The 24313-nt window shown below is 35.8% G+C and overlaps 1 protein-coding gene across 1 annotated transcript; it reads left to right on the top strand.

The window, feature by feature from the left end:
• Nucleotides 1-22481: 22481 nt before the first annotated feature.
• LOC117910807 (probable disease resistance protein At5g45490) lies at nucleotides 22482-23749 on the top strand. The gene is made up of 2 exons (XM_034824959.1): nucleotides 22482-22941; nucleotides 23035-23749. Exons 1-2 carry the CDS (start codon nucleotides 22578-22580, stop codon nucleotides 23745-23747), a joined length of 1077 nt encoding a protein of 358 aa, XP_034680850.1. The 5' UTR covers nucleotides 22482-22577; the 3' UTR covers nucleotides 23748-23749.
• Nucleotides 23750-24313: the final 564 nt, after the last annotated feature.

The following is a 24313-nucleotide window of genomic DNA, read 5'->3' as shown; positions in this document are numbered from 1 at the left end:
CAGCAATCAGCAATCATCAAGCCCCAACAACAAATCTGGAAGTGATTTGCAGCAATCATCAAGCCGAGTATCATGGCCTGAAATTGATGTAATTGTTTTATTTTTAGTAAAGCAAATCTGTAACCGTTGTACATGATATTTCCTTAGCTGTACAAATTCCTTAGATAGGTTTGTAAACGTCTGTATAAAGGTTTGCTAAACTGATCAATATAGGTGTGTTGACATTTCCATTGTGAGCTTCAGATTATTTACTTTTCTATATGGTATCAGAGCGTCTCTCCAACGAGAATTTGATCCTAATGTCTTCCCCAACACAACCTACCTTCGAAATCCTCCTTGTTGTTTTTAACATCACAGCTCAGATCAATGAGAAACTCACACCTTCCTCTTTTCCCCAATGGAGAGCTCAGTTTGAGGCTCTCCTAATTGGCTATGATCTAATGGACTATGTTACTGGCGAATCCCGTTGCCCTCCCTCTGATGGCATCCCACCATCTATAGCCAAGAAACACCACTGGGTTAGGCAAGATAAATTAATTCTTAGTGCCATCCTTGCCTCTACTTCCCCAACCATTACCTCTCTTATTGCCACAGCAAAAACCTCCTATGATGCCTGGAAAAAATTATCCACCATGTATGCAAGTAAATCGCGTACAAGGGCCATGCAACTCAAGGAAGAACTCACCTTGATTCAGCGTGGAAACCGCCCAATTCTGGAGTACCTTCATGCCGTTAAAGGCCTGGCTGATGAGATTGCACTCATCGACCACCCAATCTCCGACGACGACATCACTCTCTACGTCCTCAACGGGTTAGGACCCGAATTCCGTGAGATTGCTGCCCCTATTCGGGCAAGAGAAAAATCCTTTGCCTTTGAGGAGCTTCATGACCTCCTTATAGGGCATGAAAATTACCTACGCAGGATGGAGGCTGCTACCCAGCAGCTCGTGGCTGCTGCAAATTTCACAAGCCGACGCTCTGGCTTTTCTGCATCTCAGCAACAGAAAGTTTCTCACAAGGGAAATGGGTCTCCCCGTTCACAAGGCCAGTATCGGTTTTCCAGCTCAAATGGCCCATCTCATGACCCACGCCGTTCCAACAATCAGGGCCGATTCAACTCTAATCAGAGACGCTATCAGCCCAAATGCCAGTACTGTGATCAAATGGGCTACACGGCCAAGGCCTGCCCTCAATTAAATTCTTCTGAAATGACTGTTAATTGTGCAGGAACTTCTGATGGTCAAGAAAATAAATGGTTAATTGACTCTGCAGCCTCTCACAATATCACGGGAGATATAAAAAATTTATCAATTCACTCTGAGTATGATGGCACTGATGAAGTCCTTCTTGGTGATGGTACAGGTTTAGCGGTTACGCATATTGGTTCTTTAGCATTACCCACACCCAAAAAAATCTTTCATTTACATGATACTTTATGCGTTCCCAATATTCACAAAAATCTCATTTCAGTTCATCATTTCACCAAGCAAAATGATGTTTTTCTTGAATTTCACCCTTTTTTTTTTCATTGTGAAGGCACGATCCACGGGGGCAATACTACTAAGAGGTGTGTGTGAGAATGGCGTCTACATTTTTCCCAACTCCATGGTGGCTCCTTTTACTCCCAAAATGGTTGCTTATGTGCATGAACGGACTTCAATCGATGGATGGCACAAGCGTCTTGGACACCCATCGATTAAAGTTGTTCAAAATCTTGTTAATCTTTTTTCTCTTCCTCTGACAACAAATAAATTACCATTGTCATGTCCTTCCTGTTCAATCAATAAAGCACATCAACAACCCTTTGGCTCTACAAGTTTTCAAAGTCATTCTCCCCTTGAAATTATTTACAGTGATGTTTGGGGTCCCGCGCACGTTACCGGTTTAAATGGTGAACGTTATTATCTTATTTTTGTGGATCATTACACCAAATATATATGGTTTTACCCAATGTCCACAAAATCTCTTGTTTCTACAGTCTTTCCACAGTTTAAATTACTTGTTGAAACAAAATTCAAGTGTTCCATAAAAAGCTTGTACTCGGACAATGGTGGCGAATTTGTGAGTTTAAAAAAATATTTGTCCGATCATGGCATAAGCCACTACACCACCGCCCCCCATACCCCCCAACAAAATGGTGTTTCCGAAAGACGTCACCGTCATCTTGTAGAAACGGGTCTCACTTTGCTTCACGATGCTTCTTTATCTCTTTCTTATTGGCCTCATGCCTTTCAAACAGCCACTTATCTTATAAATCGCCAACCAACTCCTCTTCTTAAACACAAGTCTCCATTTGAGGTTCTTTTTGGTCAACGACCAAATTATCTCAAATTGAGAAAATTTGGTTGTTTATGCTACCCTCTCACAAGGCCATACAATACCCATAAATTACAACCAAAATCAATCCCTTGCATTTTTCTCGGCTATTCCCAAACACAGAATGCCTATAAATGTATGGATCCATTAACGAATCGGTTGTATATCTCACGACATGTGACCTTTGATGAATTGCAGAGCCCATTCCTTTCAAAAACCAAGCACGGGCCATTTGCCGAAACCCACTTATTTTCCTCTGCTCCTCACCTTTTCCTTCAGCAGAACCCGTGCCCTACTTTCCTCTCCCGTCCTCCTTCCATTCCTGCGCCTCCATCTCGTCCCGATCGCTCCTCGCAGCCACCACTGAGCTCGGAACCTGCAGCTGCCATTCCTACACCACCTCTAGGTATATCCCCCTCTATCTCTCCTTCTTTTCATTGTGAATCGCATGACAATACCTGTGATATGAATCTGAACTTAGATGCTGGTATACATATGACTGTTCCGCATGCTTCTCTTTCAAATTCACTTGCATCTAGTTTAATTCCTGATTCACAATCTCCTATCCACACTGAACCCACTTCCCACCGAACCCATTCCATGACTACTAGATCTATGAACAACATCTTTAAACCTAAGCAATTACACACTATGTCTAAGCACTATCTTCCATTACCTCTAGAACCAACATGCGTGACTCAAGCTGTATCTCACCCTGAATGGCGTGAAGCCATGTCTAGTGAATTGACTGCTCTCATGCGACATGGTACTTGGGATTTAATTCCTCCCCCCATCAATTGTCATCCAGTGGGTTGTAAGTGGGTGTTTAGAGTCAAAAGGAAAGCAGATGGCTCAGTTGATAAATTTAAAGCTCGGCTTGTTGCCAAGGGCTATAATCAGCAACCTGGTGTTGATTATAACGAAACCTTTAGTCCTGTGGTTAAACCAGCCACCATAAGGACAGTGTTGAGCATTGCAATCATGAATGGGTGGCCTTTGAAACAAATGGACGTAAACAATGCTTTTTTACATGGAAATCTGACTGAAACTGTGTACATGATGCAACCTCCGGGTTTCAAAGATTTGTCTCGACCTGATTATGTGTGCCGGCTCAGGAAAGCAATTTATGGTCTCAAACAAGCCCCAAGGGCCAAGTATTCAGCATTAAAAACTGCTCTTTTAGCACTCGGGTTCCAAAATTCTAAAGTTGATTCCTCTCTTTTTGTTTATCGCCATGATTCCATTGTCTGCTATTTCCTTGTTTATGTTGATGATTTAGTCATTACAGGTAATGACAAGAAGTTTGTAGCTCATGTTGTTACCAAACTTGGTGACCAATTTTCCTTGAAAGATATGGGTTCCCTTCATTACTTCCTTGGAGTGGAAGTTATACCAACTACTGCAGGTGTATTTCTCTCCCAACATAAGTATGTTCGTGACATCTTGGAGAATACACACATGGCTGGTGCAAAGGATGTCTCTACCCCGCTGTCAACAACTCAATCCATTCACTTGGTAGATGGCACAAATGCTGTAAACAGCACAGAGTATAGGCGTGTTATTGGCAGCTTACAATACCTTTCTCTTACTCGGCCCGACATTTCTTTTGCTGTTAATAAGCTCTCTCAATTTATGCACAAGCCAACAGTCACTCATTGGACTGCCACTAAGAGACTTCTTCGATATCTCAAGAAGACAATCTTTCACGGTCTTCACCTCAAGTCAGCTGCAGCACCATGCTTAACAACCTACACTGATGCAGATTGGGCTGGAAACATTGATGATCGAACATCCACATCAGCTTACATTACATTTCTGGGCTGCAATCCCATCTCATGGAGTTCAAAAAAACAACGAGCTGTTGCTCGTTCCACCACAGAAGCAGAATATCAAGCGCTGGCCAATGGTGCATCAGAAACAATGTGGTTACTTGCCCTTCTTCAAGAATTGGGTTTTTCATTAAAGCTGCCACCTTCTCTTCTATGTGATAATCTTGGAGCAACTCATCTCAGCTTCAATCCGGTCCAACATTCAAGAATGAAACATATTCAAATTGACCTTCATTTTATGCGTGATCAAGTTCAGAAAGGTGCACTTAAAGTGAGTTATGTTCATACTCAAGATCAATTGGCTGATCTACTAACTAAGCCACTGTCTCGGGAACGCACAGAATGTCTAAGAGCCAAAATTGGTCTTGCCGATGGAAGCTCAATTTTGCGGGGGCGTATTAAGGAAAGTGACACAAGACAAGAATAAGATTTAAATCTGGAAGTGATTTGCAGCAATCAGCAATCATCAAGCCCCAACAACAAATCTGGAAGTGATTTGCAGCAATCATCAAGCCGAGTATCATGGCCTGAAATTGATGTAATTGTTTTATTTTTAGTAAAGCAAATCTGTAACCGTTGTACATGATATTTCCTTAGCTGTACAAATTCCTTAGATAGGTTTGTAAACGTCTGTATAAAGGTTTGCTAAACTGATCAATATAGGTGTGTTGACATTTCCATTGTGAGCTTCAGATTATTTACTTTTCTATATGCTTACCAAATTTCGGAAAATTAATTAAATATAGGATTAGTTATTAAAATCTCTTTATTCATTCAAGAGCAATATCAATTCCACGTGACCATCATAGGATGGCTAAACCCCAAATGTTTTAAAATTAGAACCTAAAATTTTTGGTAAATAAAATGAAAATGAAAAACAAAAGAGAAATAATTAGAATTTTAAAAACTAAAAAATGAATAATTTAAAATTTAAAACTAAAAGTTAGAAAGGATAAAAATTCATATCAACATTCGGCTTCAATCAAAAAAACTTTCTTGACATAATAAATTTACAAATAAATAAATAAATTTTTAAAAGAAACCCGGGATGGATACTAAATATTACATATAATCTATTATCATAACAAGGTGAATATAAAATAGTTATTCCTTTTCAACATCTATTTCTATTCCATTAGAAATAATCATTACATATTTAATGATTTAATAAATTAAAATGATTTTATTAATTAAAATTATGTAAATTTGCTTGACTTAAAATTTATTATTTAATTCTTAGGTTAAATATTAAAGCTATTTGACAAACTAACTTAAACAAATAAACAATTAAATTTGATATATGTACCATTATCTAGTATCAATGAATGATTTTATGCAAGAAAACAGTAAGAAAAAAGTTATGGTTATGAAAGAGAGATGATAAGAAGAGTTTTGGGCAATAAATATACAAAATTATCTTGAATTGAAAAAAAATTATCAAACTTAATAAGTCAAGTCAATTTTAATTTTAGATGGTGTAGTTATATCATTTTTAAAAAATATATTTTATATACTTAATGTCTTAAATTAAGTCTCATATTATATCATTAGGTTAGTTTATATGAAACTAGAATCATGAAGAACTTCTTTTAACTTTTTCCAACATATACTGTAAGATAGCCTTTTAAGTTAAATAATTATTGATTCAATTCTTTAACTTAATGATAACAAAAGAAAACAATTGATTAAATTATATTGAGTCCAAATTACAATGCTGATTTAAAAGAACATTTAATAATTATGAGTTTGATAAATCTTGTTTAACATCCAAAAGTTAAAAAAAATGTTTAGTATAAATAAATAAATGAAATATCACTCTATTATTTTCAAACTCCATCGTGGAAAGTTTTCCCTTTATTATTAATTTCAAGTGGAAGTCAGAAATCACAATTAAAGTCATATTAATTTTTAAAAAATATTTGTAATATTATAAAAGTTGGTTAGACACGAAATATCTTCTTACATAAATCGGAATAAGGCTTTTAGGATTAACATAGATATATATATGTATTAATCTCTTTTTAAAATTATATGCTATTTAATGAAACCATTTTAATAGTTAGAAAAGCTGTTATTAAAATTTCAAGAAAGAAATGATAAAAAAACTTTTAACTTTTCATGAGTGGTTCAAACAAAATGTTAATGTATTTATATACCATTTAGTTGAATTCATAACATCTTAGAATCCTCATTTAAATACCATATTAATATGCTAATTAACTCGAATACCATCCTAAACTGCTAACTAACTTGTAAAATTGGAGGCTGAGAGTGATTCTTGGAGGGTTAGAAATGTTAGAACCAAAAATGGTCTTAATGACCACCTTAAGTTTCTTTTCTTAAAAGTTAAGTTTTCTTTTTTTAATTGTTTAATTCATTTTCCCATGCGTGGATTTTAATGAAATCAAATTAGATTTATTTTGAAATTTACAATGCTTATTAAGTTCATGTTCCAATTATTATTAGTATTATTAATTAATGAAAAGTTTAAAGAAGTTGTTTGTTGGTTTATTGATGGGAAGAGCCATACTACACCTATAAATAGAGGGATTCTTAGTCCCTTCTCCACTCTTACAATTCATTGGAATCATCTTCAAATCCATCACTAAAGAGTGCATACAATGAGAGTATGAGAGCAAAAATCAAGAAGGAAGGTGTTTAAGATATGAGAAAATAAATGCTAATCTTTAAAAGAGAAAACACCTAAGAGAGAGGGAGGGAGGGGAGGGGGGGCGGGGTGAATTGGGATTAAAAAAAAAACTTTTTAATCACAACAAATTTAAGCACAAGAGGAGCAAATAAAAAGAGATAAGGTTAGATAAATCAAACTCAGATTTTATGGTGGTTCGGCACTTCTTTGCCTACGTCCACTCTCTTCAAGCTCCTAATCAAGTGAGGGTTCCACTAACTTGAAGCTTCAACTAAGCTTCCAATCACCTTTGCACTTGGATTCCGACTCCAATGGGCTCTTATACAATCTCTTCAAATTTCAACTCACTTAAAGGCTTTAACACTCAATTAACAAGAATGAATCTCTCAACCTAGTTCAACAATTGTTCAAATACAACTTAAGGATAGGATGAATCACAAAGGTACACTAAAGGATATGCAAATGGAGATTTAATGCACCAAGAAAAGAATGAGAGATTTTAAGGTAAGAACAAGTGGGTAGACAAATAAATGCAGGTGTTCTCTTACTCATAAATGAAGTGGAGCTCTCTATTTATAGGTTTCTAATCTCGGGAGCCAAGAAAAACAAAAAGCAGCCTCAACCGATCAAGCTGGGGGTCAACCAGTTCACTAGACATTAGAGTATTTAATGCTTGGTAGGGGACCATTACCCTCGATCAGACCTCGATCGGGAAGGTAGATCATTTGACAGGGAAGAAAAGGCTACTAGAAGAGAGAGAGTGTGTTTTTTGCACCTCTCGACCGGACCTCAATCGGGAAGAGGGAACTGGTCGACCGGTACCTTGGCTGGTTGAGCCAGTTTGAATAGAGCCTTGACCGGTTCACCAATTTTGACCCGAAAACCTATTTTTTCTGGTATTTTTGTTCCTAACATTTAGGCAAGGTCTTTAGGTAAAGTTATATGCCAATTTTGAAACGTTTTTCCTAAGGTTCATTTGATAAATCTCAAATTTTGATGGAAATATAACTTTAAAGTATAAACCGAGTTTTTCAAATATGCATGAAATGATAAGTAAATCCTAAGTGCACTCATGCATTCATCTTACATAAGTTTCCTATGATTAAAAGTCTTCCAAAGGTCTTGATCTTACATCCATTAGGTTCTTTGATGAATTTCCAAATTAACACCTGAAATTCTTTATAATTCAAACCAATTAGTAACTTAACCATGTGTAAACCTTCCATTTTTTCCCTTTAGCACATGACTTTAAGTTCACTTTCAATGCTCCACAGTAGTTCCTTGGTGACCCATTACTACTTATATTACTTACCTTTTTTTTAACCACCTTATAGACTTTGGTTGAGAGGTTTATCTGGCTTCCCATTATGACTTTTAACACCTGAAATTGATTTTTTTTTTTTCAAAAAGACTTAAAGTTGCCACTTATTTTTGTTTATTTTTTTTAAAGAAAAAATAAAATAAGAAAGAAAACTCTAAATATAACTCTTTATTTGGAAAAGACAGTCTATGAAAAACCAAAGTCAGGTCTAGGGGTCAGGTTACCTATTGGGAAGGTACGATGGTGAGTTGTAGCACCCCTCTAAGCCCTATAATAGGTCTCTACTAAATAAGGTGAAACAAATGTGACAATTGATAATGAAATCAATGGATACCAAAATGATAAAATGAAACATGCGTGAGAATAAGTAAAGTGGAAGTGAGATCGTACCTTAGTAACAAGTAAAGATGCGCTATCAATAAAATGGAGTTGGTGCATAATGATAAGTATAAAACATCTCACACAAAACCAATCAAAATCGAACAATATCAATCATGCAATTCACTTGAATTATTTTCGAAAAAAATCTTATGAATGTTGGGCCCCCACCAAAGCCCAATTTATTTCACATAAATTAATCCCACAAATTCCATTATTTTGAAATTATGAAAATTGTCTTCATGCCTTATACATATTTTTAAAATAATCCATGGTAATAAAAATGTTTTACTTGTTCTTCTAGCATTTTTTGTATTCATGAGTTCATCAATTGAATGTCATAGTTCCTTCGGCTTATTTATACTTACGTATGTGGGCTTATTTATTAAATTCTTATGGCCTACTCTATGCATGGTTATTAGTACAGTGCCTGCAAGCAAATGCAGTGTGGGACTAAGAAATACTAAAATAATGTCCTCTCCCTTATAAGAAAATTAAAATAGGATTTGTGTGGTGTCTTATTCTCTTACATTTGTAGCTGAAAAGCTACATTTGGTACATGATCTTAAAGCAAATTTTTATTTTTATAATAAAAGAATAAGAAAATATATTTCACTATCATTTGTTTTGAAAATAGGTTTTTGAGCATTGTTTTGAAAACAAATATTTTTCATAAATATATTTTAATTGTTTTCAATTATTTTTTACTTATTTTGAGAGATTATTTTAAAAAATAATTATACAAAATTATTAAAAATAAAGTACTATATATAAAAACTATTTTAAAAATATATTTAAAAATATATAAAACAAGTTAAAAATATTTTGACTTTTTAAACAGATTTTTATTTTAAAAAATATTAAATAACTAATTTTGAAAACATTTTTTAAACACTCTATTTTGATAATTGTTTTTCAAAATATTCTCAAACATACCCTTAAAATGAGTATATATATAACTCAAAATTGCTGCAAGTACATCTCATGTTTTATAACCTGAAATTAGTTTACATTGACTGTAACCTCAAAATTTAGAATCAAGAATGGTATGTACTTCCTTAAATTTAAATAAAGAAAAACAAACAAACAAATAAATAAACTTGCCTCTCTACCTCTGTTTGCCTATAACTCTTAAATGATGTCCAATAAAGAAAATCTACAAACTTAATAAAAATAGATTTTTTTTTTCCAATAAAAAGAATTTGTATGATATCTTTAACAAAATCATATGTATCACTTTGTAGACCCCCATGTGGGGTTTGTTTTGCTGCAGCATTGTTTGGCCAGGTGTTGCGCTCCTAAGCATCCACGTGTCAATTCCTGATTGGCCATCATGGAATCAGAGTAGTGCTTTTGAAGGCCAATCTGGGGTCGACACGTGTCAAGGGGAATCAGACAAAAATCATTTTGGCTGTTATTTGAGGGAGAAAAGCCAACTGCGTGAAGAGAGGTGGTCGGGCCGTTAGAGGATACCTTCTTTTTCTTCTAGTTGCAGAGTAGTGGTGCAGGGGGTGGTTTTGCTGCAGATGTTGTTGGAGGGGCAAATCCGGTAGAGAAAATGGAGATATTTTTGAGGTATCCATTGCTTTAGGAAGGCGGCAGAGAGCTTTTGGGGAGGAGGAGGGAAGTTTTTTTTGGGGCGACTGAGGAAAAGGTCTCGGAAGAGAAGGTTTCTGGGAGGTGGTGAGAGAGAATTTTTTGGGACAAGAAGGGGAAGTTGATGCATCAAGCTTTCTGAGGGAGAGGTTCAGGGAGTAAAAGGAAAATTCGACTATTTTAGTTTGAAGAAACCAGGTACGTATACGATGGTCCTCTCATTACTAGTTATAGATTGTTCTCTTCAGTTTGCCATTGATTACTTTTCAGCATTATTTCGATTGGGAGAAGATATAGAGGGCTACATTCTTTCTTTTATTGACCTTTGAATCGTTTTGATGATGCTCTAACATGTTCATTCTTCTCTGTTTGGTTTTTGTTGAGATTTGCTCAGCTTTGTTCCTCTTGATATCTGTAATAGCATTTCTCGTTTGTATTTGCAATTTTATTTTTGTTCATCCCACCTACTTCCCCTAACTCACCCATCCCTTGTGAGATGAGGTTGCGACTCATGGATTTTGTTGTTTGTCATACTCATTCTAGTTTTGTTTGGATTTCCTTTCCCTTCCCTCTTTTCACCCGCTTTGACTTGCAATGGAAGATGAATATCTCTTTACTGTGAATTAAAGCAAGGCTGGGCAGAAAACGGGGAGGTTACTGAGGAGTAAAAGAGGATGAAGTGATCGAAACAGATAATGTTGATTTCATGGGTGAAAGTCTGAGTTTGTTCGAAATGAATATATCCACGAATATCATCTCTATTTTCGAAGTCTATGCAGCATACTTCACCCCCTAGCCATTCAGCCATTGTTTGGAGAATTCCTTGAATACAACCAAAACAAGAGGGAAGATTTCGGATTGTCAATATGTCGTGAGATTAACAGATTCAAAGTTGGCAAAGTGGATTGTAGTTGGAGAAGCTGGTGGGGTTTATGCCGCTTGAAGTGATTTTGATAAGCTGTAAGAGGCTAGTTATGAAGTGTCCTATAATGACCCTAATTCAATGTGATGCATGATTGAAAATTCCAGAATGGCCGAGGTCTGTGAGTATCATTGGGTGGGAATCCAAACATTACAAAGTGTAGGGGCCTACAGGTGGGCTATAATGGTGGATATGAGGTTCATGGCCCGATGAAGAGAACATGGACCCGTCCAAAAAGAATGCCCTCACTACCAAGCTACTACCACCACTGAACTCTAATGTCATAAGCCGTGTACGTTAATGACCCAATTCAGGCTTGAAAGGATTAATATCGCAAATGTGTTCAGAGCATGAAGACACAACCATATTGGAGGCACATAGGGCTCCCTCTCAGCTCTTTCTCTGCAACTTGTGGGTCCCACTAAGTGGCGGGCAGGCTGTAATGCTGGCAAAGTAGAGATTGAAAAGTTATGAATCCATTGCTTTGGACTCTTTCCGGGAATGCAAGAAAAGAGAGCTATCATGTTCGTTATTGGCTAATGAGTTCTCTGTGAGATCAAAACCAACTGAAGAGTATGTAGGCAAGCACGAAGGGAGCTAATACGTTAATGGGAGAAAAGACTGCCAAATATTGTAACTTGTTTGTTGTGGCATGGACAGTTTTCATGGCTGATGACAGTCATTATTTCAACAATAGCATCCTCCATCTACGGGCTAAACTCACCTTTATTCATCTCCATACATCATTAAACTACTCTACCTATCCCATCAACTCATAACCCATTTTTTTCCTGAACATGCGTGGCTGCCTCAAATTCCATCTAAAACCATTTGAATTCTCCGCCATTTTTCTTTTCCCATCACCTTCATACCCATATTCTCATTACTTTCCATCCTCTGATCCACCATATACGTCCTTCATCCTCATACCAACCCACTCATGTCACTACATACCCTTCACTCATAACTCCATCCCGCCATGCATGGAAATACCCTACCCATATCACCACTTCTCATTACTCTCATATACCCGTCCACTACTTTCTCTCTCTACACCACAACCATACCCATTTCTTTTGCACCGCGTACCCATATACCCATTTCTCCCACTGTTTCATCATATTCTGGCAACTTTTCATGCCTTCATCATCTACCGATCACTACACGTCCTGATCAGGTGGAGAGAGTTTTGAAGGCAAGGTTCCATGATGCCGTGACCCAATTCCAGCCACAGGACAAGGAGTTTGATTTGCTTATTGTTACTTCACCAGATAATGAGGGTTCGCTCTATTGGTGATTTAAAACGAACCTGCAAGACAGATCTTGGGCTTGCTCCACAGTGTTGCTTACATAAACACATGTATAGAATGAGTGAACAAATTTTGGCAAATGTGGCATCGAAGATCAATGTAAAGGTTGGAAAGAGAAATACGATGTTTGTGGATGCAATGTCAAGGTACATGCCTCTGGTCAGTGATCGGCTTACTATCATTTTTGGAGCTGATGTTACTCATCCTCGCCCAGGAGAGGCTTCAAGCTCATCTATTGCTGTTGTCGTTGCCTCTCAAGATTGGTCCGAGATTATAAAATAGGCTGGTTTGATTTGTGCTCAAGCTCATTGATGGGAGTTCCTCCAAGATCTTTATAGGACTTGGCAGGATTCTGTAAGATGAATTATGACTGGTATTGATGGTGAAGAGAAGAAGTTCTTTAACGAGTTCAGAGACCATATGACTTCGGTACGGTACTGACGAGCAGAATGACCTCAACGTCTCCGGTGAAGATGCCTTTACCCGTCTCTCGCTGACGTAGAAGCTGATATTGAAGCCGCTTAGCCAGAGTTTGAGCAGTGATTTTTAGCGAGGTTCTCACTGGATTTACTGATGGGAGGTGATAACCACTTTCTCCTTGTGGATCCTGGGCCATTGGATAGTGGTGGGTCCCGAGTAGAAAAGATTCTTGGCATGGCTTCTATCATCTTCAACAAGAATTCAGTGCCTGGCGACAAGAGTGCCTTAGCGCCTAGTGGCATTCACATTGGGTCACCCGCCATGACCACCAAGGGATTCTCCGAGAAGGAGTTCATATCCACTGCAGTTTCGATTCACGAGGGCGTGCAGTTATCTCTTGAAGTAAAGAAAATAGAAATCGATTTCAGGATCAAAGCTCCTAAACTTCATAAAGTTGGTAACATCCTCGGACTTCTCTTTAATAGACCGGGCGTCAGATTTGCAGAAAAGAGTCGAAACTCTCACAGTCCGGTTCTCAACGCCTGGATTATAAACATGCAACAACTGAGAATCTGACTGCGTTCTGGAGCTATGAAGCAAACCCCGTTTCGCAAAGGAATTCCAGCTTTTCTTACCGAATTGATCTGATGGATGTTTTTGTTAAAACTCAACCAAGGTGAATACCCTAATTTCATATATACTGGAATATTTCTTGTTATAACTCAATCAAGGTGAATACCCTAATTTCATATATACTGGAATCTCCTGATTAAAAATCAGTAGAAAAATAATAGCGGAAACATACCTGAATCCATTGAAGGAGAAACCTTATAGGAAGAAAACCCTTTGAGATGGTCTTCCAATTCTGACCACTAGATTCTGTGTCAATTTCTCTCTGAGAGGATTTTCGGAAATTGGAATGCGTAGTAGTAGAATGGGGACCATAACCCTATTTATAAACTGCTAGGGCAGTTTTAATTTTATCACAATTATATTTCTGCCCCTCATAGAAATAATAATTATCTAATGGTATCTACACAATAATCTCATGACAATTATACCCTTAAGCCAATTAATCAATTATTAATTAGATCACTATATTTAGGCTTAATTAAATGATAGCACACACATTTTAATTATTTACATGTGTGGCCCAAATTATAGATTAATTACAAATAATTAATCTAACAATCTCCCACTGGGCCACATGCATATGTAATCAAATAAATGTGCTTAACCTTATGAGCTCAAAATTTGCTATCATGTCCTTAGGGTATATCCGAACAATCTCGTCCATTAACTATACTGACATAGGATCAAGGTGGCCTTTGTTACATCAATTGTTACTAGACCAATCAATGGTCACATATATCTATACAGCTAAATGACATAGATCAATCATGAGTGCATAGCATGGAAATTACATGCAATGTGATCTATTCATGCCTATTTCCAACTGGTCCTACTTAACTTTATTGAGATCAAATCTTTAGCATAATTTAACAGAGTGCAATAAAATGAATACTTTATTTCTGCAGAACACAATCCAAATTTATAGATAAAGTCTAAACATAACATAGAGCAATATACAATGAATAATATAAACTCCCACTAAATTTGGATATCCTCAAATGAGACAACACCCATATGAGCAGTGTGCTCATGAAAGACCTTGGGTGGTAATCCCTTTGTAAGCGGATCTGCTATCATGGAGTTTGTTCCAATATGCTCTATGGATATCTGTCCACTCTGTACTTTTTCTTTTACAACTAGGAACTTGATATCAATGTATTTTGATTTTGTAGAACTCCTGTTGTTATTGGAATATAAAACTGCTGATTTATTGTCACAAAATATCTTCAGTGGTCTTTCAATACCATCCAGAACATGTAGCCTAGTGACAAAATTTCGTAGCCATATTCCTTGATTGGATGCCTCATAACATGCTATAAACTCTGCTTCCATGGTGGATGAAGTTACGAGTGTCTATTTGGCAGACCTCCATGAAATTGCTCCACCAGCCAACAGATAAATATAGCCTGATGTGGATCTTCTGCTGTCTTGGCATCCAGCAAAGTCAGAGTCGGAATACCCAATGAACTCTAACTGATCCAATCTCCTATATGTAAGCATGTACTTTTTGTTCTCTGTAAATATCTCATAACCCTCTTGGCTGCTCTCCAATGATCCATTCCAGGGTTACTTAGATATCTGCCTAACATGCCAACAATGTACGCAATATCCAGACGTGTACATACCTGAGCATACATTAGACTCCCCACAGCCGAAGCGTAAGGAATCTTCTGCATTTCTTGACTTTCTAAACTATTTTTAGGGCATTGATTAAGACTGAATTTGTCTCCTTTAGCGACAGGGGTATCACCTGGTTTGCTATTTTGCATGCCATACCTTTGGAGGACTTTATCAATATAGGTCCTTTGTGACAATCCTAAAATACCCCTAGAACGATCTCGGTGTATCTGGATTCCTAAGACAAAGGAGGCATCACCAAGATCTTTCATCTCAAAATGTTTTGATAAAAATCTCTTGGTGTCGTGCAATATGCTAATATCATTTGTGGCTAGCAATATGTCATCGACATATAAAACCAGGAAAATATACTTACTCCCACTGAATTTGTGATACACACATTCATCCATAAGATTTGCCTCAAAACCATATGAGATAATAATTTGATGAAACTTGAAGTACCACTGACGAGAAGCTTGCTTGAGCCCATAAATGGATTTAGTTAATTTACAAACCATATTCTTTGAGTCTTCGGACACAAAATTTTCTGGTTGTACCATATAAATTGTTTCATCAATGTCACCATTGAGAAACGCTGTTTTAACATCCATTTGATGTAACTCAAGATCATAATGTGCAACTAGTGCCATGATTATCCTGAAAGAGTCCTTCGTAGAAACTGGAGAGAAGGTCTCTTTGAAGTCAATTCCTTCTTTTTGAGTAAAGCCTTTAGCTACAAGACGTGTTTTTTACCTTTCTACATTACCATTTGAATCCCGCTTGGTTTTAAATATCCATTTACAACCAATGGGCTTCGTACCAACTAGTAATGGGACAAGTTCCCAAACTTTATTGTCTTGCATAGATTTGTACTCTTCATTCATGGCTTCAATCCATTTATGAGAGTTGGAACTTTTCATGGCTTGCTGGAAGTTGATTGGATCATCTTCTATCATTCCACTTTCTACCTCACGTTCCTGGAGATATACGATATAATCGTCCGAAATTGCATTTCTCCTCTCTCTAGTGGATCTCCTTAATGGCATATTTTCTTGAGGTTGTTGAGTTTGTTCTTCAGGAACAATGTCCTCATTTGCAATTAAGGGTTGAACAATATTGTCTGTTGGTTGAGGATCCAAATTTACTTCTTGATCAATGATAGGTAGTGAATCCTGTACATTATCAAAAGCAATAGTAGATCCCTCTTCCTCCTCAAAGACAATATTCCTAGCCTGATTTCTCCCCCCAAACTCAACATCCTCAAAAAATGTTGCAGTTCCCGTCTCAAAAATTGACTTAATAGCAGGATCATAAAATTTAAAACCCCTTAATCGCTCTGCATAGCCAATAAAGTAGCTGCTAACTGTTTTAGAGTCCAATTTCTTTTCATGAGGCTTATAAGGTCTCGCTTCAGCTGGACATCCCCAAATATGAAAATGCTTTAAACTGGGCTTTCGACCCGTCCAAAGCTCATAAGGCGTTTTAGCAGCCGCTTTAGTTGGCACCCGATTTAGGATATAAGCTGCCGTTTTGAGTGCTTCACCCCAGAGTTTTTCGGGTAAAGTAGAATGACTAATCATACTCCTTACCATGTCCTTAAGGGTTCGGTTTCGTCTTTCTGCTAGACCATTCATGCTAGGTGATCCTGGCATGGTGTATTGAGGGATGATCCCACATTCCTCTAGGTATTTAGCAAATGGTCCTGGACATTGTTCACCTGATCCGTCATATCTACCATAGTATTCACCACCACGGTCAGATCTGACGCTCTTTATTATTTTGTTGAGTTGTAACTCAACTTCTGCTTTAAATGTTTTGAACACGTCCAATGATTGTAATTTCTCATGTATAAGAAATAGGTAGCCATATCTTGAATAGTCATCTATGAATGTTATAAAGTACTGTTGACCATTCCAAGATGCCGTAGGGTATGGTCCACAGATATCTGTATGAATTAATTCTAAGACGTCTGTAGCTCTATTTGCACCTAATTTCTTTGTTTTGGTCTGTTTTCCTTTAATACACTCAACACAAATATCAAAATCTGAAAAGTCAAGTGAATCTAAAATCCCATCGAACACAAGTCGCTCAACTCTAGATTTAGAGATATGACCTAGGCGTTTGTGCCACAATGAGGCCGAATTTTCTTTATTCAATTTACGTTTTGTACCTCGTGATTCCACATGCAAGGTTTCATTATAGGACGGAACAGTTTCCAACAAATATAGATTATCATAAACATTAAGTAAACCGGTTCCTACAACATTTGAATTAATAGATAAGGCAAATCTATTGTTTCCAAATGAACAACAATAACCTGATTTGTCCAAAACAGAAACTGAAATTAAATTCCGTCTAAAAGACGGTACAACAAAAGTATCTATTAAATCCAAAAAATAACCAGATTTCAATAATAATCTAAAGTGCCCTATTGCCTCTACTTCTACCGACTGACCGTCTCCGACATAGATGCGTCTTTCAGCATCACTTGGTTTTCGGTAACTCAGGCAACCCTGCATAGAAACACAAATGTGAGTAGTAGCACCAGAATCTAACCACCATGTGTTTCTAGATACTGAAGCTAAATTAACTTCAGAACAGACCAAAGTAAGAAATATACCTTTCTTAACACGCCAAGCAGCATACTTGGTACATTCCTTCTTAGTATGTCCAGGCTTATTACAGAAGAAACATGTTACCTCAACTTTCTGTTTCTTTTGTTCTAGGCCATTAGAAGCAGCAACCTTATTATCCTTATTCTTTTGTTTGCCCTTATCCTTGGAAGTGCTAGCCAGATGAGCACTTTCGGTCTTGTCTTGCTTCAATCTCTCTTCCTCTTGCACACATAATGAAATGAGCTCATTAAGAGTCCATTTATCCTTTTGACAGTTATAACTGACCTTGAATTGATTAAATTGTGCAGGAAGAGAGATGAGAACCAAATGCACGAGTAAATCATCAGATAACTCAAGTTTCAAAGCCTTAAGTTTTGAAGCAAGATGAGACATCTCCATGATGTACTCCCGAACATTACCCTTGCCTTTATACTTCATTGAAATCAAGCTTGCTAAAAGCGTGCTCATTTCAGCCTTATCGTTTTTGGCAAAACGTTTCTGAATTTCCGCAAGGAAGTCACTGGCATTAGTAACCTCATCGGTTACCGCACCCCTGAAAGCTTCTGGAATTCCGCGCTTCATGATCATAAGACTTAGCCTATTTGAACGTTCTCACTTATCCCAATAAACCTCATCCTCTTGAGTACTTTGCTCATTGAGTTCATCGAGTTTGGGCATTCTCAAGGCTAAGTCTATATCCATGCAGCCTAAGAGAATCATCATATTCTCTTTCCAGTCCTTAAAATTAGTCCCATTTAACATAGGGACATTATTGATGTTGGCAGATATAAAAGTAGTTGATATAAAAGCTGAATCGAGAACAAAATAAAATGAATCAAATAAACCATCATGCTCACATAAAATAAGCAATTAAACACATAATCTTTAAATTTAAAAGCAAATTATGACATTTCAAGATACCTAGCACAACATTAATATCAAGTCTTTGGACAGTAATATTAACTGTAAGTGGTACTCTTGTTGTAGTGATCAAACATTGATGATAAGTTATGTCAAATAATAAATCTATCTTTGGATTGATTTATTATTCACATTAAGTTACCTTTATAATCATCACATATTTATCACCACAGGTATGTATGCAATTTGACCAAATATTAACTTTCCTTTGGGCCAGTCAATACCCACATGAATCACATACACACAAATATCTAACACCCCGAACAGACTAATCTACACGAAAGATGTCACTTTGGTGATTTTCCGCTTTAATTAGCCTATTTAAAATGCTAGATCAATAACTTAAATATTAATATCATAAAATGCTATTAAATAATAATAATAATAATAATAATAGTAATAAAAAAAATTTATCAACTCGATATTTCATAAATCTTAATCCATTGACATATATATATATATATTAAAATAATAACTCAAAAAATTAATCAAGGAGTTGGCTCTGATACCACTTGTTAAAACTCAACCAAGGTGAATACCCTAATTTCAGATATACTGGAATATTTCTTGTTATAACTCAATCAAGGTGAATACCCTAATTTCATATATACTGGAATCTCCTGATTAAAAATCAGTAGAAAAATAATAGCGGAAACATACCTGAATCCATTGAAGGAGAAACCTTATAGGAAGAAAACCCTTTGAGATGGTCTTCCAATTCTGACCACTAGATTCTGTGTCAATTTCTCTCTGAGAGGATTTTCGGAAATTGGAATGCGTAGTGGTAGAATGGGGACCATAACCCTATTTATAAACTGCTAGGGCAGTTTTAATTTTATCACAATTATATTTCTGCCCCTCATAGAAATAATAATTATCTAATGGTATCTACACAATAATCTCATGACAATTATACCCTTAAGCCAATTAATCAATTATTAATTAGATCACTATATTTAGGCTTAATTAAATGATAGCACACACATTTTAATTATTTACATGTGTGGCCCAAATTATAGATTAATTACAAATAATTAATCTAACAGTTTTATCTGAGTGGGTCACCATTGATTTTTCAGCTGCTGCAAGTCAGTATGGTGAGCGACATACGCTTCTATCACGAGAGTGCAATTCAAGTTTGGATATAAAAGAGGCAGATGTGAAAGGGAACCTATGCATGGCCACCCTTGGCCACGTGCTACCTTCCATTCTTTCTTTTTGGTTTTAAAAATAGCTTTCTAAATCCCTTTCTTTAAATAATCCGAGTTTTTCATCCTTAGACTCATAGGTATCAAAAATCCCATTTTTAACAAAATTTGCCGCCATTTTCTTCCGGCAAGCCTTTTTCACATTTTATGTGATTTTCAAAATGTTTTAAAATAATTGTGAATTTAATTTCGTAATTCTCAATTATAGAATTTACGAAATTAATTCATGCTAAAATAAACGGGCTTTGGTGGAGGCCCGACAAATATGATTTTATGATCGATTGATTGACTGATTGATTGATTTGATTGCCATGTATGATTGATTTATTCTGATCTGTGACATGCATGAGATTATTCCTTAATTGTACACTAACCCTCTCTCTTGATAGCGCATAACGGCTTGTTGCCCAGGTACGCACCTATTCTCACTCTGTTCACTCTATATACATGTATTGATTCTCATATGTGCATGATAGTTCCGGGTATTCACTGTTTTCCTCATCAATTGCCATGTCAGTTTCATTTTATTAGTAGAGACCCGACTTTAGGGACTTAGAGGGGTGCTATAGTCTTTACCGTACCTTCCCGATAAGTAACCTAACCCCCGAACCCGATCCGGTTTTTCGTAGATCACCTTTTCCAAAATAAGGAGTCGCACGTAGGGTTTTCTTTCTTATTTCGTTTACCCTTTAAAAATAAAACAAAAATAAGTGGCGACTCCAAGTCATTTTCAAATAATCAATAAAAATCAATTTTTTCAAATAAAATCGAGCTCGCCATCGAGTGGGGAACGCATGAGCCGAAATGCGGAGTCCACACACTTACATATATATATATATATATATGTAATTTTATTTATATATTTAATTTTATTTTTATTATAAAAAAACTATAAAGTTTTTTTTATTAAATTATTAACTATTTATTAAAAAGGTTTAAACATTTTGGTAAAACAAATCGATGAGGTTGTTGAATTTTATAAATATAAACTACTCCTAAAACTTTTTTCCAAAAAAACTTCCTATTTAATTTTTTAACATTAGTGAAATCAAGACTTGGATTTATAATCTTTGTTATTAACATTCTTGATTTTTAATAAATTGTTGTTTTTAAAATATCTTTTAAAATAATTTTTTCTATTGAATTCATTTGTTTTAGAAAAACAAAATTCAAAATCAATAAGAATTATATTTATAATCTTTCAATCATTTCACAAATTGAGTACTTTTATTATTTGACAAAACATGTTGGATTTATTGGTCAAATATTTGCATTCATTTTTTTTTTTTAAAATCCTTTCTCTTTTTGAATCGACATTGTAATTCTCAATTATAAGAGTTATTTGTGGATCCAATTTAATTTTTAAGGGAAAATTTTTCACAAATATAGAGAGATCACTAGCTGATGGTGATTGCTTTAGTAGAGGTCACTAGCTGCAACTTTATTATTTTGATTCCATCCAAGAGCACTACCCAGGTTTTTTAAAGAGGCTTATATGCTTATAAAATATAGAGAGAATTCCTTCCTTAAGATATAGATATAGGTAAACACTTTTACTTTCTTTAATTTATTCCTTTTACTTTTCTTTATTCTATTCCTTTTCTTCAAACACATTATATTCTTTCTCGAAAACAAGGAAGACTTATAATAAACAATATATATGTAAGGGCAGTGGAGGCATAACTGCCCCGCATATCTTTAAAACTTACATATAATATCTGATCATTTTGAATATCAAATTGCCTGCAAATTTTCTATTGTTTATGAAGAAAAAGTTGATAGATGACTTGCAGTAGCAGAGGAAGAAGACATTGGAGAGGTTGAGATATCCACGCCCATTCAAATGCCTACAGTTATAAGGTAACAATACATTCATTTCTTATAATGAGAAAGTGACTATATATATAGGTATGTATATGTAAATTAAAAACATCTCTTGTTTCCAAATTAATTCATATGTATTTCTTTTTCTTTATGAATTGACATGTAACTTTTAATTTTAGGAGTTGAATAAGTCTAATTTATTTTTTAAGGAAGAATTTTTCACAAGGAAGTTTATTTTTAATTTGTTATTTTACCATTCTATTTATATTATTAATAATTATGTTTAAGTGAGGAAAGCATGGTCAATCATAAAACTTTGAAAAGCAGAAGTAGGGTTGTATTTTTTTTTGGGTTTCCCAAGTTCTTTACTTGTTTGCTTTGGGTGTTCCCTTTCTCACTTCTCGAAATGTTCCTTGTGTTCTCTGCCATTATTTGGGTAAATTATGCAAGAAAATGATGGGATGTTTCCATTTGGTAGGTCACATGCATTGCTCAACATGGAAGATTATCATTGAATGGAAGCATCATAATCTCTGACCATTATTTGCTTCAAGATTACTTGCAACATGGCAGGTGTGAATTACTCAACATGGAAGATCAATGTCTCTTGTGAAACCCAGTCATCTCCGTCCGTCAGTGGAGAATCTCAAGCACCCTGTGAGGTGGGGAAAATTAGCACTTCATCTTCAAAATATAAAGAGGGTTATTCTTTGCTAATGGCGGAAGGAATGCGTATTCATCAAACCCCATCGAAGGATAATGGGCATTCTTTGCTTAAGCACAGAGGTATATACAAAAGAATAAAGAGCTTTCCTTTCTTTCAACCTAATTTTCTTTTCCCTGTTGTTTGTTCTTTTACCATCCTTCAAACACAAGAATATTCTTTCTTCACAGAGAAAAAAAATCAAAGATATACACAACATGAGTATGGAAGACTCAGATTTGAGACCATAAACACCCACATTTTTAGCAAATACATCTAATTGCCTCATCATCACTTCGAATATCATCAACAAAATGTCTGTTGATCATTTGCAGTTCTTGAAGAACAAGTTCATTCTGGACTTGGAAGACGCGGAGGAGGAACACTCCGGGGAAAATGAGATCCCCCTTCTCGCTCATTTTCTACAGATTAGAGATGCGTTGAAAGCAAAGGACATCACGGCATCCACACCCATCAGATTGAAGAATTGTCTATACAACGCGATCAGCGCATTAGAAGAGTGCGTGGTGTTGTCGGAGAAGCGTGAACCCCGAAAGAAGAAGGATGGTCCGATGCATGGATACACTCTGGCGGAGCATTGGATTTTATGCAAAACCAGAAGGTTGTTGGTTCAAGTAAAGAGAAAGCTTACTGCTCCGGCTGATGCCATTATTCCTGGTATGACCGACATGGCGGGAAGTTCATCCTCCACCTCCTTACCACTTATTCCAAGACCAAACCCCGAGAATTTTAAATATCCGAGCGTTTCAGGTTTTGATGAACAATTAAACACAATTTTAGATCGACTTCGGAAGACAGGGGAGGGATTTCAGGAAATTGGAATCGTGGGGATTGGGGGCTCGGGTAAAACCGCTCTGGCCCAGTTGGTTTTTACCCAATCCGATGAGAGGTATTTCCGGGATTACAGAATTTGGATATGCTTATTCCGGAAACTGAGTGGAAATGTAAGGTTTAAGAAGATGATAAAGGACATGTTGAAGCAGTGTAAGGCAGTGGGGGATTATGAAGATTTTGATGAAGAAGAGCAGAGTGAGGAAGCAGCAGCGGTGGATGATGAAGACTACGATGGGGTAGAAGTGGAAGAGCTGTTGGAGAATCTTGGGAAAGCTTTGAAGGGTAAAAGGTATTTGATGGTGTTGGACGGCATCTGGGACATCAACATCCACTGGTATTTCAAGTTAAAGGACAAGTTGAAGTCTCTAACTGGTGATGGTAATGCTGATGGGCATGTCATCATTACAAGCCGACTCCCCCACAAAGCAAGAATGATGGTGGGCCCTCACAATCTGTATCACATACAGCCTCCCATGGGGCACATGTGGCTATTCGAAGAAACATTGTATAGGCTTAAAAGGTATAAGTTGAAATTGAAGGATGAGGTTACAGAGCAATGTGATGGCCTCCCATTAGCAATGCACACATTGGCACCAGTGATTGAAGACCAGATCCTGGGAAACAGGTAATATCTGAGCATTTATGGTATTGTTGGTTTTTATTTGTTTTAATGGTTTCATAATTATTTCATTTAAAAATATAGAAATATGATTTAGAAAATTTTATATTATGAAATAAAGGTTTAAAAGTTATTTGTTAATTGTCAAAACAAAATCTATTATTTCAATTTTTACCAACTTTTATTTGTTAATTCATTTTTTTTTATTTTTTTAGTATAATTGAAAAAGCAATATACATATATAAAAGATCATATTTTGTTCATATTTATATTCCTATTATATTTATAATATTCTTATTTTTTATATTATAGATCTCATAAAGTTTTTTTTTTCCTTTTCTGTTTTCAACTTTTGTTATCTTTAGGTTTATGTTTGGCTCCTAAAAAATATTAAGTAAAGAAAAAAACTGTAAAGAAAAATAATTTTCTCATATTTGGTTTCACTATAAAATTTAAAAAAAAATTAAATATGATTAAAATTAGTTAGAAATTTATATATTTTAAAATTATTTAATCTTTATATAATGGAGGAAATGAAGTGAAATAAGTTGGAAGAAATATATAAAAATAATTTTT

This window comes from Vitis riparia, unplaced genomic scaffold, assembly GCF_004353265.1.
Source record: "Vitis riparia cultivar Riparia Gloire de Montpellier isolate 1030 unplaced genomic scaffold, EGFV_Vit.rip_1.0 scaffold868_pilon_pilon, whole genome shotgun sequence".
In the NCBI taxonomy this organism is placed as follows: domain Eukaryota; kingdom Viridiplantae; phylum Streptophyta; class Magnoliopsida; order Vitales; family Vitaceae; genus Vitis; species Vitis riparia.
The sequence above is the reverse complement of the archived record's forward strand: the minus strand, read 5'-3'. Positions and strand labels throughout refer to the sequence as shown.